Source organism: Nyctibius grandis, chromosome Z (genome assembly GCF_013368605.1).
Source record: "Nyctibius grandis isolate bNycGra1 chromosome Z, bNycGra1.pri, whole genome shotgun sequence".
Lineage (NCBI taxonomy): Eukaryota > Metazoa > Chordata > Aves > Nyctibiiformes > Nyctibiidae > Nyctibius > Nyctibius grandis.
Window position 1 is genome coordinate 59957615 of NC_090695.1, and position 19799 is coordinate 59977413.

Below are 19799 nucleotides of genomic sequence, written 5' to 3' on the forward strand. Positions count from 1 at the left end.
TGGGCTACATCTTCAGTAAGTACAAGTAACAGAGAGTCATCACCACACCCAGCTCAAGGACACTGGTCTCCTAACACTGAAGCAAATAGATGAATGACTGTGCAGCCGTGATAACAGCGTGGTGAGACGCTCTTGCTACTTTTCTGCCATTTTCTGTTAAGTGGTCTTCCCCTCCTGACTTCAGGTAAAGCCCAAATGGGAACTGTTAATGAAGAAAACCCGAGAGATATAGGAACCCCACAAAAACAGACCTTCATTGTGAACTGACTAATAATATTGGTGTGGAACAGACTATGAGCAGTCTCATGCCCTTTGGACTACTTGATGGGAAGCCAATGCAGAAGCTGCCAGAAGGTACAAAGAAATAGCTGAGCAGATCCAAGATCATGACAGAAGTACAAGCAGGAAGGTCTTTTTCACTGACACATGCCTAGCCTACTGCGTTTTTTGTGGCATCATCAAAGGATCTGAATGCACCTCTTCTGCCCAGCCAGCTAGCCTATAGCTACCTTGACAGGACATGTCATGCTAGACTCAGACCTCTTCAAGTAAGCTTCAAACCTGATGCATTAATTTCAGAAGGCCCTGACAAAAAATCTTCAGTGTAAAACTCAACTCCTCTGAAATCTCCCAGTTTAACCAGTTTAAGCATTGCTCCAGAGGATCCATCAGTGTCCTGGAGTTCCCCTAGTTACCAAAGCCATTTTGGGAGAGATCAAGAGTGGCAAGCGAGAAAAAGACTTGTTTTCAGCTCTAAGAGCCTAGGTTACACAGGCAACAGCTGAGAACAGCCTATCTTTTTTAGGATCTGTAGTCAGTTTTTAGACTACCTTCCCCAGCTCCACTGCAACACCTTTCTAAATTATGAGGTTGTTCACAAGGTCAGGATGCTGGCCCATACATTCAGAGAGCAGACAGCCTCACTCCTTGTGAGTGACATAGCCCACAGCCTCTCAGCTGAGCACTCCTGTCCTGGGAGATAACGCTCCTGGAGTAAGGACAAAAACATACAAATCACAGAAATTCCTGCCATCACTGGCAGCTCTGTAACCACAGTGGTACAGAGGAACAGTCAAAAGATGCCATGAGCCCCCTTTGTCTGGTTTTATTTAAGAATGGACTAATTCCAGCTCTGAATTCACTGGACACAAGTCCTATGAAAACAAGCCTCAAACACCTGAGCAAAGACTTCAGAGACTGTCTCCATCTCCAGTGGTGAATATGATAGCCTCTCCTCCCTTGTGACTCCGAGTTTCTAAAACTACCAGCCCCAGCCAGCTGGCAAGCACCCTGACATTTGCAGGGTTCAGAAAGCTTATCAGAGAGACCACTTTCCACTCACCACCTCAGTAACTCATGTTCCCTTCACATTCCCTACTCATACCTCCTCAAGGTCAGATCTAACAGGACAGATCTTCTGCACAGGCTTGTTGAATAGGACATTCTCTTGTCCAACACAGTTATTCCCAAAATCCCTGGAGGGGAAATAGCATGTTTTCTCTGGCTTTTAGCTGTCTGCAGGAGTTATAGCGTCCTGTGAGGTCTCATTAATGTAAAGGCAGAAAAACCTTAAGAACACCGTACTGGATTCATACTCCTGTGTCTTTGTCACCACAAGGAGAAACTCTCGTTGCATAGTATCTACCTGAACAGGTACATCCTCCCACTGCTAACAGATGGCAAGGCTAGTACTGAAACTAATCAGAATCCACCTCAGTAGAAAAAGAGCAGTTGCCTGGATTTGTCTCCATGCTGATGTGAGAACAAGTCTCATGCCTGTCACTTGAACTACACCTCCTGTTGTACAGTTACACAACAGGCTTGTATTAAAGAGACTGAAGATGCCTGCTATTGCCTCCACCACTTCTGGCATTAGGAAATGGCAGAATTTTATTGCTGCTGTTGCAGCTTGCAGAATTGAAAAAGCTTTTAGACCACCTGCAGAGTGGAGCAGATCGTAGCACAGGTTTTCAATTTACATCATCCTTGCTGCACACAGCAGTCATGCACCCTCTCTGCCTGGTCCGACATGAGTGTTTTGGTATTCTGACACTCTCTCACACTGGGATTCAGGATAGAAGTCTTCAGCACCTCCAAGCCCTCTGGTTTCTGTCCATGCACCACTCTCTTCAATTTGAATCAGGTCTTTCCAAAGGCAGACCAGTTGCTCTGCCAGGGACCACTAGACATAAAACATCAAGACACAGGATTTTTCCCTGTTTTGCTCGAAAATTAAGCCACAAAGCTACAATTTAGACCTCAAAAAGCCTTCGGCTAATACTTACAGTCTGTCTTCTTCTGTAGGTGAAGTTCTTCCATAGCAGCAATCCCAGCTGTGTCCAGAAAGCCATCTTCCTTCAGAAAAGCCTAGGAGCTCCCTTTGTGCAGCAGCAGTAGCAGTACACAGCAGAGACGCTGTGGCTGGGCATTAACTAGAAAAAAAAAAAAAAAACACAAAGAGAAAAAAAAAAAACTAGTCAAAAGGAAAAAGCATGTCAGGCAGAACAGAAAAGGCAACAAGACAGGGAAAGGCAGAGGCTACACTCTGTGACCCCATGTAACCCCGCAGCCCTCCATGGTACTCCCCATCACTGCCTTCTTACCCCATGCACTCCAGCCAAGTCTTGTGGGTCTCAGTAAGCTCAGATTTAGACTCACTGTCTCTTACCTCAGAGCTCCAAGGCACAAAAGAATGCAATACGCGCAGGGCAACAATCTTCCTCCTTCCTGCCCAAACATTCCAAGAGCAAGAAAAACTCAGAAAGGGGAAAAAAATCATAGGCTTTGAAAGCTGATTTAGAGACCCCCGAATGAGACTGAACTGTACAATTCAACCTTTTTTTTTTTAAAAAAAAAAAAAAAGCTCCTTTTCATATTTACTTTCATAATGGCGAGAAGACTGCTGCCAAATTAGGAAAGCCCTTCTTTTGAAGTCCAGTCAAGACTACCGCTTGTAGGAGAAAATGCTATGCACTTAACCAGCAAGGGAGAAACATCATTTCCTTGAAGGTAAGTGACTAAGAATGACCCTGCAGGCATTCATATTTGGATAAAGTGAATGGGAAACAACTGTTGAGTCAGTGTCAGGTCTTGCAACCACCTGGCCTCCAACACTGTTGTGAATTGGTTGCATTCAGTATGTACCTTGTGAGAGTATGAGAAAGTATAAAGGGTTGAAAAACACATTTGTCTCTTTGGTGGCTATTGATAATAGCATGGTATAGGCTTGGGTACACACAGACTTCTGGGAAGACTCAATCAAATGGAAAGGTGAGCGTATAGTACATTAAAGTTCATTAAACCTTTTTTTCCAGAATTAATTTGGCATAGCGTAATTTACTTTTGAGTTAAAGACACTTCATATTAAGAGTATTTTCATTCTAAGTATGCGTCTACACAGGAATTTACATAATCCACATCAAATTAGTTCTGATTTATGTACTCAAATACACTCTGTTGACAGCCTCAGTGTTAACCAGACAGCGAGCAGCCTATTCAAACACAGTGAGACAATCATTCTCTCCAACATCTGTTAAGCTGGGAACACACATGTTTTTGATTCTAGTGTCCTACATACCAGTACCCTAGCCCAATGATTCAGAGTTGCACGCCTGATTGCAAACTGCATTGTAAAGGCTTCCAAAATCCATAAGTGTGCTAGGAACACAAGACTTCCTCAGGAAATGCTGTGACCAGTCCTACACCAGCGTAGACTAGATTATAAATGGCAATTCTGGATGTCAGGTTTGAGTTAATGAACACTTGTGGCCTTTAAGTCTGATCCAAAAATAAATTCCATTATTACAATGACTTGCATATTAAAAACTTGTCACTAATAATATAGGTCTGTGTTACAAAAAAATTTCCCTAACGTGACTAACAAAAACAATTAAACCCATTATGCCGAGTTCTACAGATAATTACACTGTAGTATCACAACTGGACAGCAGTGCTTCTTAATGCCAGTACAGGGAAACAACGAACAATAACAGATGCCTACAAAAACCTACAAATTGAACCTCATGCCAGTACACAGGCAGCTGAGCATACCATCAGCATGGGCTCATCAACTTCTGCTAGGTGATGCCGTAATTCACTGACATAACCAATGCAGATGCTCATCTTCACAGAGGGATGCCCAACTGATGTGACAGGAGAGCCTTCCTCCCCTGCCCAGAGCTTCCTGCTGGTTGGAGTACCCTGACCCTAACACATTCCATCTGCATGCACATCTGGCTAGTAGATAGCGAATTCCCAGACATGCTCAGAGTGAGGCACTTGACAGGCTAATAGCGCATTCACAGAAGGGAAAAAACCTGCCCTGTGTGGACAATCTCAAAGGACAAGCCCTGGCTGCTGAGGACTGTGCATGCAGGCTCACGGACTCAAAGCACACCTTTGCTTACAGGCTTGGATACAGAGGAGCTTTGCAGCATCTCCTCTGTGTATCAAGATTACACATTTAAAGATATAATTAACAAGTGACCCAGAGAAGAAACTAAGCAAGGAATATTATCACCCCTCCTTTGTACCCCTTCACTGACCCATTTCTGCTCAGGATTCAGGGGATTTGGCAACACTGCTTTTACTCGCCCTACCGAGCAATCTGGATTGCTACTCACATAGTGCACCGGTGCTCCGTAACCAATGTGGTGCAAAAATCCTTCACAGAACACTAGCAGAATTGCTCTTTTCAAGCATTTTTCTGCAAGGATACTGGTCTGTGGGTCACAGCCCTCCATCTGCTTTGCTGTGGTCTCTAGTGTGCCCCACGACATAAGCCTTTCTGCCTGAGTCCAATCCTGCAGCCACAGCACAAGCTTGGCAGACGGAAGTAGAGGACAGGAAGGGACTGCACAACCTTCTACAATCGCTAGTAGTTATGCAACAGATTTTATCTTCAGAAGGGTGTTCAGAGTACCCACTCCATATTCCCCCTTCTACAACAATGTCAACTCTCTGCAACAAGCTACTTTCCAATGCTTTCCAGCAATTACAGATAAAGACCAAAATCCACAAATATAAAGTACCATAGGAAGAACACAGGAAGGATCCCAGGGAGACCCAAAGAGGCCTTTGGCATGCTCATCAATGGAAATAAAACTAGCTCCTGTGCCTTAATACCCTGCACAAAGGCAGAATAAAATTTGAAGCAGTCTGTGGGATGTTTGAGCTAATCACAGGGTAGCTGGTTTAACCCACACCAGTGAAAATCCAGACATTGGTCCCTCGCAATTGCAGTCAGTCCACAGGATGCAGAACACAGAAATACTTCATTGTAGAGGTTGTACAGTTCACATTGCACCAGCAAACTGTAGTGAGATAAGGGCACATACCTGATAATTTAACACATCTCAGCTGATCAGCAGAAGCCTGTGCAGTCAGGAGGACTCAGCTGTGGCCAACTGCTTGTACTCCAGCTCTCTGGAGTCCATCTAAACTTTACTGGAAACAAAGCAAATATGCTGGCCTTCAAATAAGGCCAGTTTGCCTGGATACATGTTTCAAACGAAGTAAAAATACTGATTTGTAAGGACTGTACCTGAAGACTGGAAAACCTGGCCCAGATGTAGGCACTACCAGTAAAGTCCCTACATTAAACTAGGGAACAGAGCCTAACACTGGATCATTCACCAAGAGCACCAAATTTGAACCTGAAGTGTGCCCAGTTATTCTTCCAGCCATGCCAGGGTGACTGCTTTGAAGATGTATTCTGCCCCAGTATTTGTTACAGACTAGGTAACAGGTTTGTTGATGCCTAGAGCTGCCTCTGATTTTGATCCACAGAGGCTGACATATTTGGTTCACTGCTGATACAAGTTAACTAGGTCCACTTGAATTATGAATGCATCAGAAAATGTTCTGCACACTAAGAATCTCAGAGGAAAATGGGTTAGCACCCTTTCAGATGTTCTTCCAGCTGACAAGAGGCAAGAATTGTAAGCTAGAGATGCAGAGAACTGACAGACCCAACACTCCCAGCTCAGCTGGAGCTGAAGTCCATCCGTATTTCCACTTCAGACCAGCCTGAGAAGTTCAACACAGCTGGGAAATCCAATTTGCCATTTAGCTCTGCAGTGCTAAAACACACAAATACCAGCTAGCTTCCAATGCAGGCTTTTGTGCCTCACCTAAGTAAAATGTTGCGAGCCAACAGTAGGTATCAATGGTCACTCCTGACACTTACCCAGAACCATCTAAAGCAGCAAGACTGTTTCTGTCTAGAAGAAGAAAAGCTGCGTGAATTCATCACCATAGCTCAAGTTTTCTGTGATGTAAAGTACCACAGCTCTGCTGAAGTGAATGGGGATTTATACCTGCCAATACTGGACTCCTGGACTCACCTTTTTAAAGTGCAATCTCCTGCTTTTATAAAGCACTTACTCTGTGAAAGTAGGAAGAATTCCCTCAACTGCAACAAATAGTGCAACCTAGCTGTGGAAAGGTCTTTGTGTAAGACATCCAATTTACACATCCAGTCTTTTCATTGTGTGAACACTGCGAGTTTTCCAGTACAGGTAGGTACCAACATATAGCAGTTTTGAGCCTAGAGGCATGAGGCTTACTTCTCTTCATCACTCAGAAATCTATTTTTGTCTAGCTCTGCTTCAGTGTTTCTCCACCTCTTCACCCATGCATGCAACACAACAGCACAACTTCGACCACATGGAGCACACCAAGGGAGAGTCAAATGGCCTGCAACTTTGGGGTACACCTGGCAGCTGCCTAGTAACTCCAGTGCAAACTCAAGCTGCCACCTTACCACAAATAAACAGGTATCACCAGAAGGGTCTGTCTGATAATTGAGCAAGCAATGTGTGTTTTGAATCACATCCTGAATCCAGGCATATGCCCTATGCAAACAGATACAGCAATAAGCATGCAGTTAACCAGCCAGACAAGAAAAAGTAAGGATTAAGACAACATTTTGTATTTAGCCAGGAAACAAATGGTGGGGATCCAGTACACAGAGGTCCCTGCATGCTCTACCAACATGCCACTCAGACTTGTGCACACTTAACGTGCTATTTGTTAGATATCTCAAGTTTTTCCAATTCCAGACAAAAAACACACAGGAGAGATCAAGTAACAAAGACATCCAAATACTCCCCCACATCTTTTGACAGAGTTTCTCCAGTCTCTTCCTAGGGAGAAGTTTACCCTTACAATTCCAGAAAAGCTTCTTCAGCCTGCAGAATCAGTGGACATCAGAGGAGGGTAGGACGTGCAGAGCAATTTACACATACCTTCTGATCTGGCCTGGGGTTCCTGCTTCACTCTTCACAAAGTTCTAACACCAGGTCAGGACCTTCTCTACTCATTCAGACCAGCAACCACAACACCCACCAGTACAATTAATGCACAGGGTCCACACACTTATCCCATGGTCTGCCTTTGCAGAAGACTCCCTGCACATGACATTCCGCCCCCCCGACCCCTCCCCCACCCCCACCCCCAGCAGAAACCTTGCATGGCCTCCAGACCTATAGGGCTGCAATTCCACCTCAACGTGCAATTCAGAAAACTCCTCTTAAGAGAAAGTTAGGTTACAGTGCAATCTCTGAAAATGCTGACAGTGACACCCATACTTTGACCAACCCTTTCTTTCTAGATCACTACTACCCACTACCTGGAAATAGAATGCCTGTTGAAAAGTCCATTAGCTGGTATGCCAAGAGTCTCCAGACCCAAACTATCTTAAATGCAAAGCCATGTATTTTTACAGCTGTAGACTGAAAGAGGAAAAAAGCTCAAGTGGCAGAGAATCAGTTCCCCACCCCCATGCCTGGTGTCTGTACTAAGCAAACATAAAACAGCCTTCAAAAGCAGCTTTCTGCAAACAATGCAGCTGTTTGCTTTCTTTTGGGGGCGAAAAAATCTTTCCCCTAGAAAAGAAATCACTAGCTAGACAGGGAACAAAGCAAACTTATCAAACCTTACGAGACTGGAACATTTCAGGATTCTGGCAATGGGCTATAGACCCTTTATGTCTCCAGCAAGGACTTAAACCCAGTCCTGGTCAGCAGAGCTAAAAGCTTTTACTAGCTGATGAAGGTTCCTCCATGAACTCAGTGAGTGGCCTCTGTCCTGTTCTCTCGGTCAGATTTCCACATCACAAAAGCTACCACCACTGGCAGCTCTCCACAGATCAAGCAGCCAGGGAGAGCACCAATCTAATAGCTAGAGATGACACCCTTATGAGGGGGCAAAAAGGCATATGGTGGACTCCGCATGGGTTTGAACTACTAGAGCCAGTGCTGTGCCTCTCCCACAAGCTGACATGGTATAGCGCTTTATGCTTTCTGCCTCAGACAAAAAATTGTACATCTGCTTAACTCCAATAGCTTTTGCCTATGTATGTATCAAGACACACTTCGGAAGAAAAGAGGCAACTGAAGCACAAACACCAGATTTCAGCAGAAATATAGTCCTCTTTGGGAATGCTGAGAAATGTCTCAACATTTCATTTCCTTCAGGCAGTGTCAGGCTGCATTTTGTGGCACAAGTAATACCATGAGCCATGTCAACTCTGCAAAGCTCAGATCCAAGGCCAAAGTCCCCCAGTGGTCCATGTGCCCTCAGTTGAGCGCAGGTCCCTATGAGGTCGGTGAACACCAAGGCACAACAGAAGTGTCTGCCTCATGAACTGATGTTTTGACTCAGACAAGACAAACTATCAGAGAATCAGTGGCCTGGATGGGCATTTGGGTAACAGAGGTGCAGATTAAGCCAAGAGTCCAGAATTAAATTAAATCCACATCTCCCAAATCAAGGTTTAGCATCTTGGCCACTTCTCTGCAGAGCAGTAGGATTTCTCTTCTTCCAGCATAGTAGCTAAAACCAAGTGACTTACACAACTACATCCACTTTGTGCAACCTGCAACTGTGCAAGGCTGTTAAGAGGTTCTCAAGGCACAAGTATTTGGAGAACACCTTCACCATAACTTCAACAATTCACAGAAAGGGAAAAGCACTCTGCATCTATGCAACTTCAAACAAGACCAAACGAGGAGGAAAAACAGCATTAATCCCAAATCTCCTGAGGTTAGGCTAGATAAAGAGCAGCTGTGGACAAATGCAATCAATTTTTTATCCTGCTGCTAGAGATCTAATTGGAGATAATATCCACAGCAGAAACAGCCAGTGCATAAAGAATCAGGAGTAACGTCCACTCTGTGATCAAAACAACTCACACAAAGCCTGAAAAACCCGTAGGAGCAAGTCTGACATTCCCATCTCTCAAACTTTCAAGAAGTCAAAAAACTTATGACACCTACTGGAGCTCTAAGAAAGAGGGAAACTGCCACCCAAACAATGATTCTTTTATAAGAATAACAGTATTGCTCTTTTAAAGTAATCTTTTAACCCAAAGAGCCCTAATTAAGTTACAAAAAGGTGCCATGAAAAGTGTTAGCAGCAAAGATAGTTCAAGCAACTCACCTGGGGCCACAAGCAAAGCAAACGCAGAGATGAGAATATAACCACCAGATCCCACGCGCCTGTCTCCTGGTTTAAGCACTGCTGGACTCTGCAGCAATCACAAGCAACGCAGGATCAGCAGCGGAGGTATGAGCTTTGAACCTACAGCCTGCTGCCTGGGACACAGGATTATCAGTGGAGCTACACAGGCACTAAAAGCAAGTCTTTCGTAACCTCCCCACAGAGGACTTCCATTTCTGTCCCATTTGCCAAATGAATATTGGACACTTTCCCTCTTCCATCTGGAAATTCACTCAGTGAGAAGTGCTTCCCTCTTCAAAATCACCCAGGTCACATCACAGGGTTTACACCAACTCCTTGTTACTAACAGTGTGGCTGGAGCACTTCTGGGTCAGCAGGTAAGAATTTAATTAGGACCACAAACAACAATATTTGGGTGGCAGTTCTCATGAAACTGATGAAATCATTCATTCTCATGAATGATGAAACATTCTCATGGAACCCCTCTAGTGACCTGGTCCAGAGCAAACTGAGACACAAAGCATCTCACCCATCCACAGAGTCCTTAAGGCAGCATGCACACAGCTACAAACACTGAATAAGTTACTTTCCCTTGCTGTCTAAGGGGGCCCAATGTCAGAGAAGACTGGAGACAACCAGTGGAAAAGGACTTCTTTTAGCACAAGTTGACAAGAAAACACCTATTCACGACCTGCTGTAACTGCTGCTATTCAAACTATCAGTGACATAACCCCAGCCCAATACCGGGTTCTGCCTGCTGCACTAGGTACAACACAGAGAAGGGAGCCTGGACCTTGCTCTGGCAAGAGTTGGAACTAGTGTTAATAGGATGTTAGGGGCAGAAATCTGGCTTCCCAAATATTTAGGCAAAATGACAAGGGGTTTCTAAAGGTATCTAGCCTCAGCACTAGCACTGAGCAAATGGATTTTTCTAAAGTCACTATATTATTACATGCTGAGCCTTTCTGAATGCTCCACTATGAACAGCTAAGCAGATGATCATTTTGAAAGACTGGGCCCAGAACTAACATAATGAGCACTGAAATCCCTGGCCCTGAACTCTTCAGGGTATCTGTCTTCCCTCTTCTGTCAAAGCCGAACTCCTCAGATGCATTTCTGCACCACAGGTGTGCCCATCCCTACCAATGAGGAAATAAACCATATGGGACAGCTTCCCATGGAGTCAAGCACTAGCTTACAGAGTACTCCATTATAGGAACTGGACTATGTTTTCCAAAGCCCTGAGTGCCTCCTCAGACATCTACACAAAGCTGCGTTTTCAGAAACAGGTGTTGTTTTACAAGCTTCCCTTGTGACACAACATGCCAAAAGCTGTTCTGAAAACCTGTCCCAGGGGAGCAACATCTGCCTACCCAAATGACCACAACAACTGGTTCTTGTTACTTCTAGCATGCTCAAAAGGCTTGCTGGTGAAAACAAGCGCAGCTCCAATGCAATGAAGTCATGCTTGCATGCACCACAGCTGGACTGACCCAAAGAAAGGCACGTGCATGAGCCTGTGACATGCACTGCAGCAAGAGGAACTGCTTAAATGTCAAGTATAACACTCAAGATGAAATGCAGTAATCTATTTTACAAAAAAACCCAGCTTCCACTGGAAGGTTGTGAAATACGTGAAGCATTTCAGCTTTCAACATTACACTGAACGTCCTCTACTTTCCCCATACAACAAAAAAAAGCCAAAATCTAGGCCATTCTCTGGCAAAAGCAAACACCAAAACTGATCTGCTTTATCACGGCCAATGTCCAAAAATCCATAGTCCATATTAGCAGATTTTTTTTTGGCTCTCAAAGAATGAGCTCTCCTCTAGTGAAATCTAGAAATAATAAAAGACCCTGATAAAATAATAATTGCAACATTTGAGCTCAATTCATGCCATTAAGCTTTGATCTCTGAGGAACTATAGTATCATCCCTACACAGTCTGCAAAAAGCTGTTACACAGCCCACTGTTACTTTTTCCAGCTGACAACGCATCCTGTTTAAGGACGTTATCTTTGCAACTAGGAAAAGGGGTAAAGCATTTCACATTGCAAAAGGTGCTCTTCTGCTTGGCCGCAGCCTCCGGGGTAGAAGGAAGACAGGGCTCCCCCAAGAAAGTCATCAGCCTCATCAACTTCTATGAAAAGAAATGCAAGAGCTCAGAGGGTGTTAGACCAGAAACACTTTTGATGAGCACCCCTTCCACAGCATATTCTGATCACTGAATCACTTTAGACAAAGGAGCCACAGATCTGGTTTAACAAAGCGTAACACGGGTAGGTGCTACACAGTCCTACTGCAGAGTGGCTAGAGCATCGCCGCGGTGCTTGTATCTCCCACTGAGCAAAGTTACCAAGCCTTGCAGCTTTGCCATCATGTTCGTAAGCATTTTTTTTTGGAAGGGAACATCTTCTCCTACATCTTGTTTTTGTAGCTTCCTCTCCATCTTAGGAGAAGACAAGGACACAAACTATGCCCAGTACAAGATTAAACTGCAGTTGGAGGTGTATGCCTGCCCTATAACATCCAAAGAAACTTTGCCATTATTTTCTGCTTGATCTTTACCATTTGGGACCATCATGCTATAAGGCAGTGCATGTGTTGAGTACAGAGCAGAACACAACATGGCTTATACTGTAGAAAACATCCAAATGGTGCCTTTGGGATTCACTGGCATAAAGAATAAGCTGTCTGTCAAGCTTGATATCTACACAACAGCACTGATATCTGTGGCACAGGTGTAAGTAACAACAGATGAAACAAAAAGATATCCCTGAACTATGCAGAAAAACATCAGCCAAGAAAAGGCCTCTAGCACAATGAAAGGAAATGGCATTGTCAAAAAAAAGCAACAAGCTAGCAAATGCAGTATTCAGCAGCCATTGTCAGCTTGAGCAGAGTTTGATCCTTTAAAGCCTACAACAGACAGGCCCACAAGAAGACCTCTGCTCCCACATGGCTACCATCTAACTGTATGGATTTGGAAGCTAGTAATTCACTGAAGTGACAAACAGATGTCCAAGTACTTCTGAAAGCAGTGAGCTTCAGCTATGAAGCGGAATTAATTTCTGATCATTCCTGGCAACTGATACAGAGTTCAATAACCACTTATCTCTAAAGTTGTTCATAGAAGAGTATGAAAATTATTGGCACACACGATAAGAAGGAAGCCCACGTGCCTGCGGTGGCAGGTGCGGCGCAGGGCAGCTAGCCGCGAGTGCTGCCAGAAAGCATGTGCCAACCTTCCCCGCTCTGCCTGATCCACAGAGGAAACAGTTGATCCACACACTGTATGTTCTTTAGCTCCAGCTGTATAACCCATACCAAAGCTTCAATTCTTAGGGTCAGCATGACAGTTAACAGACATCCAAAGCAGGCTAACATATGCCTATTTTAACATCACGCACAGACCTAAAACAGACAAGGATCACAAAATTTGTTCATGTCCTAAGACGCATCTCATTATGCAGAAGGATTCAGGACAGAGCTTCGTTAAGTCTTCTCCAGTAGTTTCAAGTGACCACGCACCGAGGTGAAGAGCTGTGGTCTGCTCAATTTCAATCAAATGACTCAGAACAGAAAACACTTCGGGTACATGCAGAAGTGGCATGCAATGCCAAAAGGAAAAGCAATAAGCTTGGAAGAGAGAAATGTAAACAAAAGTTTTCTAAGTTTTTAATGGATATAGGATTCAAAGCATGCATTTTTTTTTGTTAAGCTTAGGATATCCTTAATGGTGCTCACTGAGAAAGTTCCACTGGAGTAAAAGCATACTCCCACAGACAGTCCAGTTGACTGCAGTTATGTCTGGTTTGATACATAAATACAATTGGGAAGACAGATGTAGTGGTGTAGAATATTAAAAGCATGTCACAAGAACTGGGAATGAAGCTCTGGAAGACATGGCGATCAGGGGAACAAAAAAATAACCTGGGAAAACAGGATCTGAAGAAATATGGAAACATATACTGTATAGGTGATGGTATCAAGTTTGCTAGAAGGAAGTGGGTTCAGATATCTCCAAAGACGGAAGAAAAACTCCTGTTGCTTGCTCTAGGGATGAATATTTAAATATAGGTTTGAGATAGCTGAGAAACAAAGCAGCAAGAATTGCCACTCTGATTTAATAGGGTAAAGAAAAATGAAAGTATCTAGACTACTTTAAAACAAAGAAATTAGATAAAAAGCACACTGCCCATTGGTAAAACAAAAATACAAATGAAGGATCTATTTACTTTATTAAAAAGGAATGTTTCATTTAGAGGAGTAGACTTTCAACTCTTGACTCCAGTACTGCTCCAGAATGAAATGCCCGTGCATCTACACTCAGAAAAGGTTGGTGCTGCTTTATTGTTTGGATGAGGAGAGGTTTGGGTTTTTTTTAATACATTCAAATTTGGTCCTGACTCTGCTTTAACTGGCAGCAATAGCCAAACTCTTGGTATGGGAGCATAATTACAATATGCGGAAGAGGGGAAAAAAAGCCATCAACAGATCCCTAGAATATCAGTATATTCCCCATGAGAACAGCTCTCAGACAAAAGAACGTGCATGGTAATTTGCCTGTTTCTTTTGAAGGCACAAAAATTCACCTGGAAAAACAGAACATACATCTGAAACCCTGGGACTTAAACTCAGGTTGCTGAAACTAGTAACACAGCCTGCAGTCTTTAAAAATGTATTACCTGTCGCAGGTGAGAAAAAAAAAACCATTTTCACTTCTACCATGAAGAGTATAAACTTTTGTCATCTCATTGTCGTAACAATGGTGAAAGCAGGTTAAGAGGAAACAGGGGCAAGTCACCACAAGAAGATGGGCACAGATGCTGGGAGCCAGGTTCTCCTGGTCCCTGGTCCTGATCTTGTCACCTACACTACCACCACTGCTGCTCTGAGACCTTACACGTGGCTTAATTTTGGCCTTTACTAAGCTTACAATCAAGAATGCTAATGAATATTAGTTGCACAGTTTGCTTTCCTGCTCCCAGTTAACAACCATTCACTTGTAAATGGGATAGCACAACTGCAGACTGTTTCAGGGAGCCAAGCAAATACAGGTGGTAACAGGTTTCGGCCACTTCTATCTTCCATGCAGCCCTGCCTGCCATTTGCTAAAAAGGAAACCAGACCTCCAGAACGATCTCTGAACTGTGCAGTCAGAGGCTCTGACTTTCTTTGCTCTTTCCCACAGAATGACCTTGCTATGTAGCCCAAATCAGAACAGTCTTGGAAAGGCTCTTTTGCTCTCCTTTTTCTGTCTAACATCAATTGTTCCCTAACAAAGTTGCATAACACCAACCAATCTCTTACCGCATTAGATAGAGCTCTGCTAAGCAACACTCCTCCAGAAAACAACGGAAGAGGAAAAAGGTCAGCTTGTATACAGATACTTATGCCATTCAAACTGTGTGATTCTTGTAATCTGTGATCAAGCTTTTTCACTAATAACCCAGTGAGTAAAGATCTGAATGCTCCCATTTTTCCTACAGTGTTAGCCTGTTGTGTCAGGAAAGCTGCATCAACAGTTTTCCATCCTACTCCGTCTCGCTCTACATCCTTGAGGCAAGCTCACTTGTTTTTTCCCCAATGACAAATGCTAAGAAAGACAGGGCTAGCTTTGCTGCCACCTATTATAGAGAAACAGACCAAAAAATAGAGAACAGGGTACTCCAGTCAGTAGTTCCCATCATGGTAATTCTTCTGAGCTGCTCCATAAGACTTTTGTATGACCAATAGAAATACAATACATGTAGCTACAGAACATGAAATATTTTAACTTTTTGTGGTGATCACCTTTTGAACACTGCAAGTAGAGTCTCACCATAGTATTTTTAATCTATGCTCTTAATATGAGTAACTGCAGATGTGTGTGCTGGTTAACTACACAGAAAATTTCAAGCATTCAGAATTCAAATCCTCAGCCAGCATAAACACGAGACAATCTCAAAGAGAGCGAATTTCTACCTGGAGAAAGTGGGTAGAGTCCTAGCTGCCTCAGATGAACAAGGAAAATATGTCACAGATATAAAATGTATTTTACTAAACGGTAGGTTCTGACTCCAGCCTCTGTCGCAGCAGGAGTCAAGAATGACCAGCCTAATGGAAACACACTGGTGTTTGGTCAGCCATGGCCTCCGGACTTACTGCAGGATTTGGTGTGTTGCCCAGTGTAGGAGACCTCTAGAAACACCAAGGGTGCTTGCTCCAAGGTTACTCAGACAAAGTGGTAGTCTGGTTCCCTTTCTGCTCTGCTCCTGTCATCATCTTTGTGCTGGCACAAGTGCTCAAAGCCATGAGAAGACTCTGAACACAGGCTGTCAAAAAAAAAAACCCACCATGCAAAAAGAAGAGAGTTCATTCTCACTTACTCATCCTGGGTTGCTGAACTCTGGCACCAGCAAGGAGGATGAACTGGACAAGGAGAGAAAAAGAACAGGCACTTCGGGGAAAATGAAGCAGGTCCATTACTAGTTTACTAGCAACCTTCAATTAGTCTGGACTCAAGTTCTGAAGAAACCACACCCTAAGAAACACTGTGCCTGCATGGTGCAATGCACGTGATAAGCACTAGCAGAGCTGATCACGTTTGGCCACAGATGGATGAGTTCAGGACTGATCCTCCTCCTGCTCTGTGTGGGTCTAACTCTGCCAGGTGAGCTCACTGGTGAGACAACAGGCTTGCAGAGATGAAGGCAAGGGAAGACTTGCTTTCTGATTTGTGGATATTACATTTGATTAATGCATGAGACATTGCATGCTCCAGCCCAGAATCTGCACAGAAGGTCCAGAGCTGCTCTCCTCAAGCCACTGAGGCTTATTTCTGAATCCCAGCAGGCTGTTTTACCCTCACACAGCCAGGGGGACATTCAGACCAGGAAATGCTATAGAGAAAAGGCTACTCCAGAAACAAAGGCCAAAAAAATTTTACTGACCTTCTTTTAAACTCATGGCATTTCATTTTCTGTAGTTCAGCATTTCACCAAGAGTCGCTCTTATCCACACCATGATGGTAGATGTCGAATTTGGTGCCAGACCAAGTCTCTGCTTACACCAATAGCATTGAGCTACACTCATTTTTGATAACAAATTTAGGGTTACAAAAAAGGTTTGCCAGCAGCTGCCTGTGGCAAAGCGATTTATAAACACGCCTCAGCCTCGCTGGGTGAAGAAACCATTAAGCAACTTTCAACATACCTGCTTGCACTGTTACACAGCTGTATTCAGAGGAAATTTGGAACTGAAATTCAAAAGATTACCATTACTCCTGCAAATGCCAAGATCTTCCACATAGCTGCACCCTGTGTGTTTCTTTCACTTAAGTATTATATGGCCAAATGTGCTTCATCAGCAACTTATCAGGGGAAAGTTACTGTGAACAGGGGCTAGCTGCTTGATTATTACTCTCTAACCCCAGATGACAGCAATTGTGATCTCTTGCAACCCAGAGGCCAGCAGATATCTCCTCAAAACACCTACAGTGAACATTAAAAAGCATCAGTTTTTATTATTTTTTAAAGCTAGGCATTCTCAATTTAAAAAGTTCAGCTTAAATTCTACCATGCCCCACTTGTGTTCCATGCTACCAAACTTCAACCCACACTTTGTAAAGAGCTGACTTCCAATTCTTACCATAATCCACCCTACCAAATTATGATTACATGAGAAACAAGGTGCTCCACGTCACGAGTAAAGGCGTCAGACTCCTGCCCTCCTTTGTCCAGACACAGACTGTACCACACCACACTTACATACATTAAAATTCAAACTTGCACAAGGAACTGTGAAGACCACCAACAGGATTTGTATCCGATACACCAGTAACACACTGCAGAGTCCCAGGTAGCACCCATTTAGCTTAAGACCCTGCAGGGGCATCACAGAATCACACACTGATCTGCGTTATGGGAAAGCCTCAGCACACATTGCCATTCCCACTTGTCAGGGGGGCAAGCTGTGCCACAAGGGCCAAGCACAAAAAAGCACTTGCACTGCATTTTTACTACCATGCCCCCCTTTCAAAACTGAGTGAGACTGCTCAATTACAAAAGCCTTTCAACAGCAAGCTTGGCCATCTGTTGTTAATGGAACCTCCCCAAGACATGGCTGTTCTCTGCTGTACAAGCACCAACTCATTTTCAAAGGCCTCTACAAACTGAATTTTAATGTGTTAATCCATATCAGTAACTTTCAAGAAGTCCAACTTCTCTTTAAGCTTCAGTTTAACACAAGTATGTAAGCGCATGTTCACATCCCTCTGGCTTCAGTAAGGTCTATTCCAGCACACCAAAGATCAGCTTTGATCCTCCAAGTAAGTTATTTGTACAACCTTAAAATCTCCAAGCCCAACAGCGGGGCGGGGGGGGGGGACGGGGGACGGGACGACACGGACACGGGGAGGGGGGGGGGGGGGGCGCTCCTGGTTCATGTTTAAAACAGACAAGAAACACTGCTTAACATGAACTTTTAATTTATGATTGGAATATCTCTCCCGATACATTTTAAGCATCTGGGCAGCCGCGCATCTCCAGCAGTATTTCGTGACAGACTGACGACAGGCTGTATCGCAGCAGCCCCGCACGCAGAACCAGGATTTGCTGCACGCAGCTGAACATCCTGCACACCAGAAAAGCGGCCGGATCGATCTTTTATTTTTACACTCCCCCTCATCCCAAAGCCCTCCCCTCTCCCCACACGACTTCATAGGATTCCCATAGGAGTGTAGGGGATGAAAACTCTCCCGTTATTTTCAAGCACCCACCAGGGCTGGAAGAGGCGGCGGTAAGGTGAGCCACCCTACGCGAGTGCTACCAAGTCAGAGTCGCCTCACTCAGGATAAGCTAAAATAAAATAATTATTAAAAAAAAAAAAAACCACACACCAAAAAAAGCCCCACTACTAGCCCCTTCCCGATCACCCGCAAGCCATCCTCCGAGCCACGCTCCGGACACACTGGGCACAGCGAGCGGCAGCACGCCGGGAAACAAAACCAATCCAAAACAAAACAAAAAAAAAACACACTTTTTTTTTTTCCCCCCCTCTCGCTTCTTCTCGCTGCCTGCTGCTGGAAGAGCGGGGACGTGTGGGGAAGCCTCCCCCGACAGCTGCCCGCGGCGCGTCCTCCCCGCTGCTGCCTACCTCCCCGGCCGGCGGTCGCCGTCGGTCCCGCGGGGAGCCGCGGGGAGCCGAGCCGAGCCGCCGCGTCTACTCCGCTCCGCGATTACCGCTGTGCCGCTTAACCCTGCGCCGTCCTCACTCCCGCTGCCGTGTGTCCGCGCCCCGCCGCGCCTCTTATAGGGCGGCGCGGAGCTGCCCGCGGCGGGGGCGCCCGCCCCTTCCACGGACGGGGCCGCCCAGGAGCCTTCTTTTCCCCTTCCCCACTCCTCTGGCGTCCTCCCTCCTTTTTCCCTTCTCTTTTTCCTCTTTCCCTTTTTCTTTTTCCTCTTCCCCTTTTTCTTTTTCCTCTCTCCTTCCTCCCTCTCCTTTTTTCCCCCCTTTCCCCTTGCAGCCGCTGCTGTTTTGGGGGGGGGGGGCGGCGGGGACGCGGCGATTTGCATGTGGGCGTGCACATTGCAGCCAAAAACAAGCTGCGGCGCTGTGCACGTCCTCCTCGGCCCCCCGCGGCGGGACACGGGTGCCGTGGGCTAGCTGCCTTGCTTTTTGAGGAACTCCGCGCTCCCTGGTGCGTGAGAAGCACGCCAGCCCCCCACGCCTGTCCCCCGGCCAGCCCTTCCTGAGGACCGCGGGCAGACAGAGCAGAAAGCCGGGCACTGAGTTACCTGCGAAGCCACTGCGCTCCCACCGCCCTCAGCTCCACGCCTGCTCCGCCCCCTGCATCTTCAGAGCGGAGCCGGCACAAGCTGGGCACGGAGACACCCTCACCTGTCCGGCTGCTGAGTGTACCGAGAGCGCTGGCCCAGCAGGAATCAATCGATAATCACCAACTTCAACGGGACCAGAATTTGTCCCCCATGTCACTTACGGTAAGGAAAAGGCAAGGAACTGTGAAAGCTAATGCTTTGATACTTACCTATAAATAAGGACTAATTCAGTTGAGCCAGTTCTTGCAGAAATTGACAACCATTCACAAACTTTAAAAAAAAAACACAACACCCTCCTCAATTTATTTTTAAAGCTTCCCAGGGCCTAACTTGACTTGCTGCAAACACAAAATCCATAAATGATGGCGTGTTTTAGCTACCTGAGAAATGGCCTGTGTTATTGATCTTGGCAATTATTAAATTCTCAGATGGCTGAGAGTGTCACAGCTCCTTGTCCTGCCAAAAGGGCTCCTCCCCTAGAAACATCACCCATCACACAACCCCTTCCAAATTTTT

General features: G+C 45.0%; 1 protein-coding gene across 3 annotated transcripts in view; it reads right to left on the minus strand.

Moving 5' to 3' along the window:
* The window catches only part of ABCA1 (ATP binding cassette subfamily A member 1), a 97386-nt gene extending 78601 nt beyond the window's left edge, over window positions 1-18785 (minus strand). For all 3 annotated transcript variants that reach the window (XR_011050191.1, XM_068424121.1, XM_068424120.1), the window contains exons 1-2: window positions 18601-18785; window positions 2286-2432 (exon numbers count right to left, since the gene is read on the minus strand). Coding sequence is in view for 2 of the 3 variants with exons in the window: in XM_068424121.1 (XP_068280222.1) it covers window positions 2286-2351 (66 nt within the window). In the remaining variant the exon portion in view is untranslated. The remainder of the gene's footprint in view (window positions 1-2285; window positions 2433-18600) is intronic.
* Between the last annotated feature and the right edge of the window lie 1014 nt (window positions 18786-19799).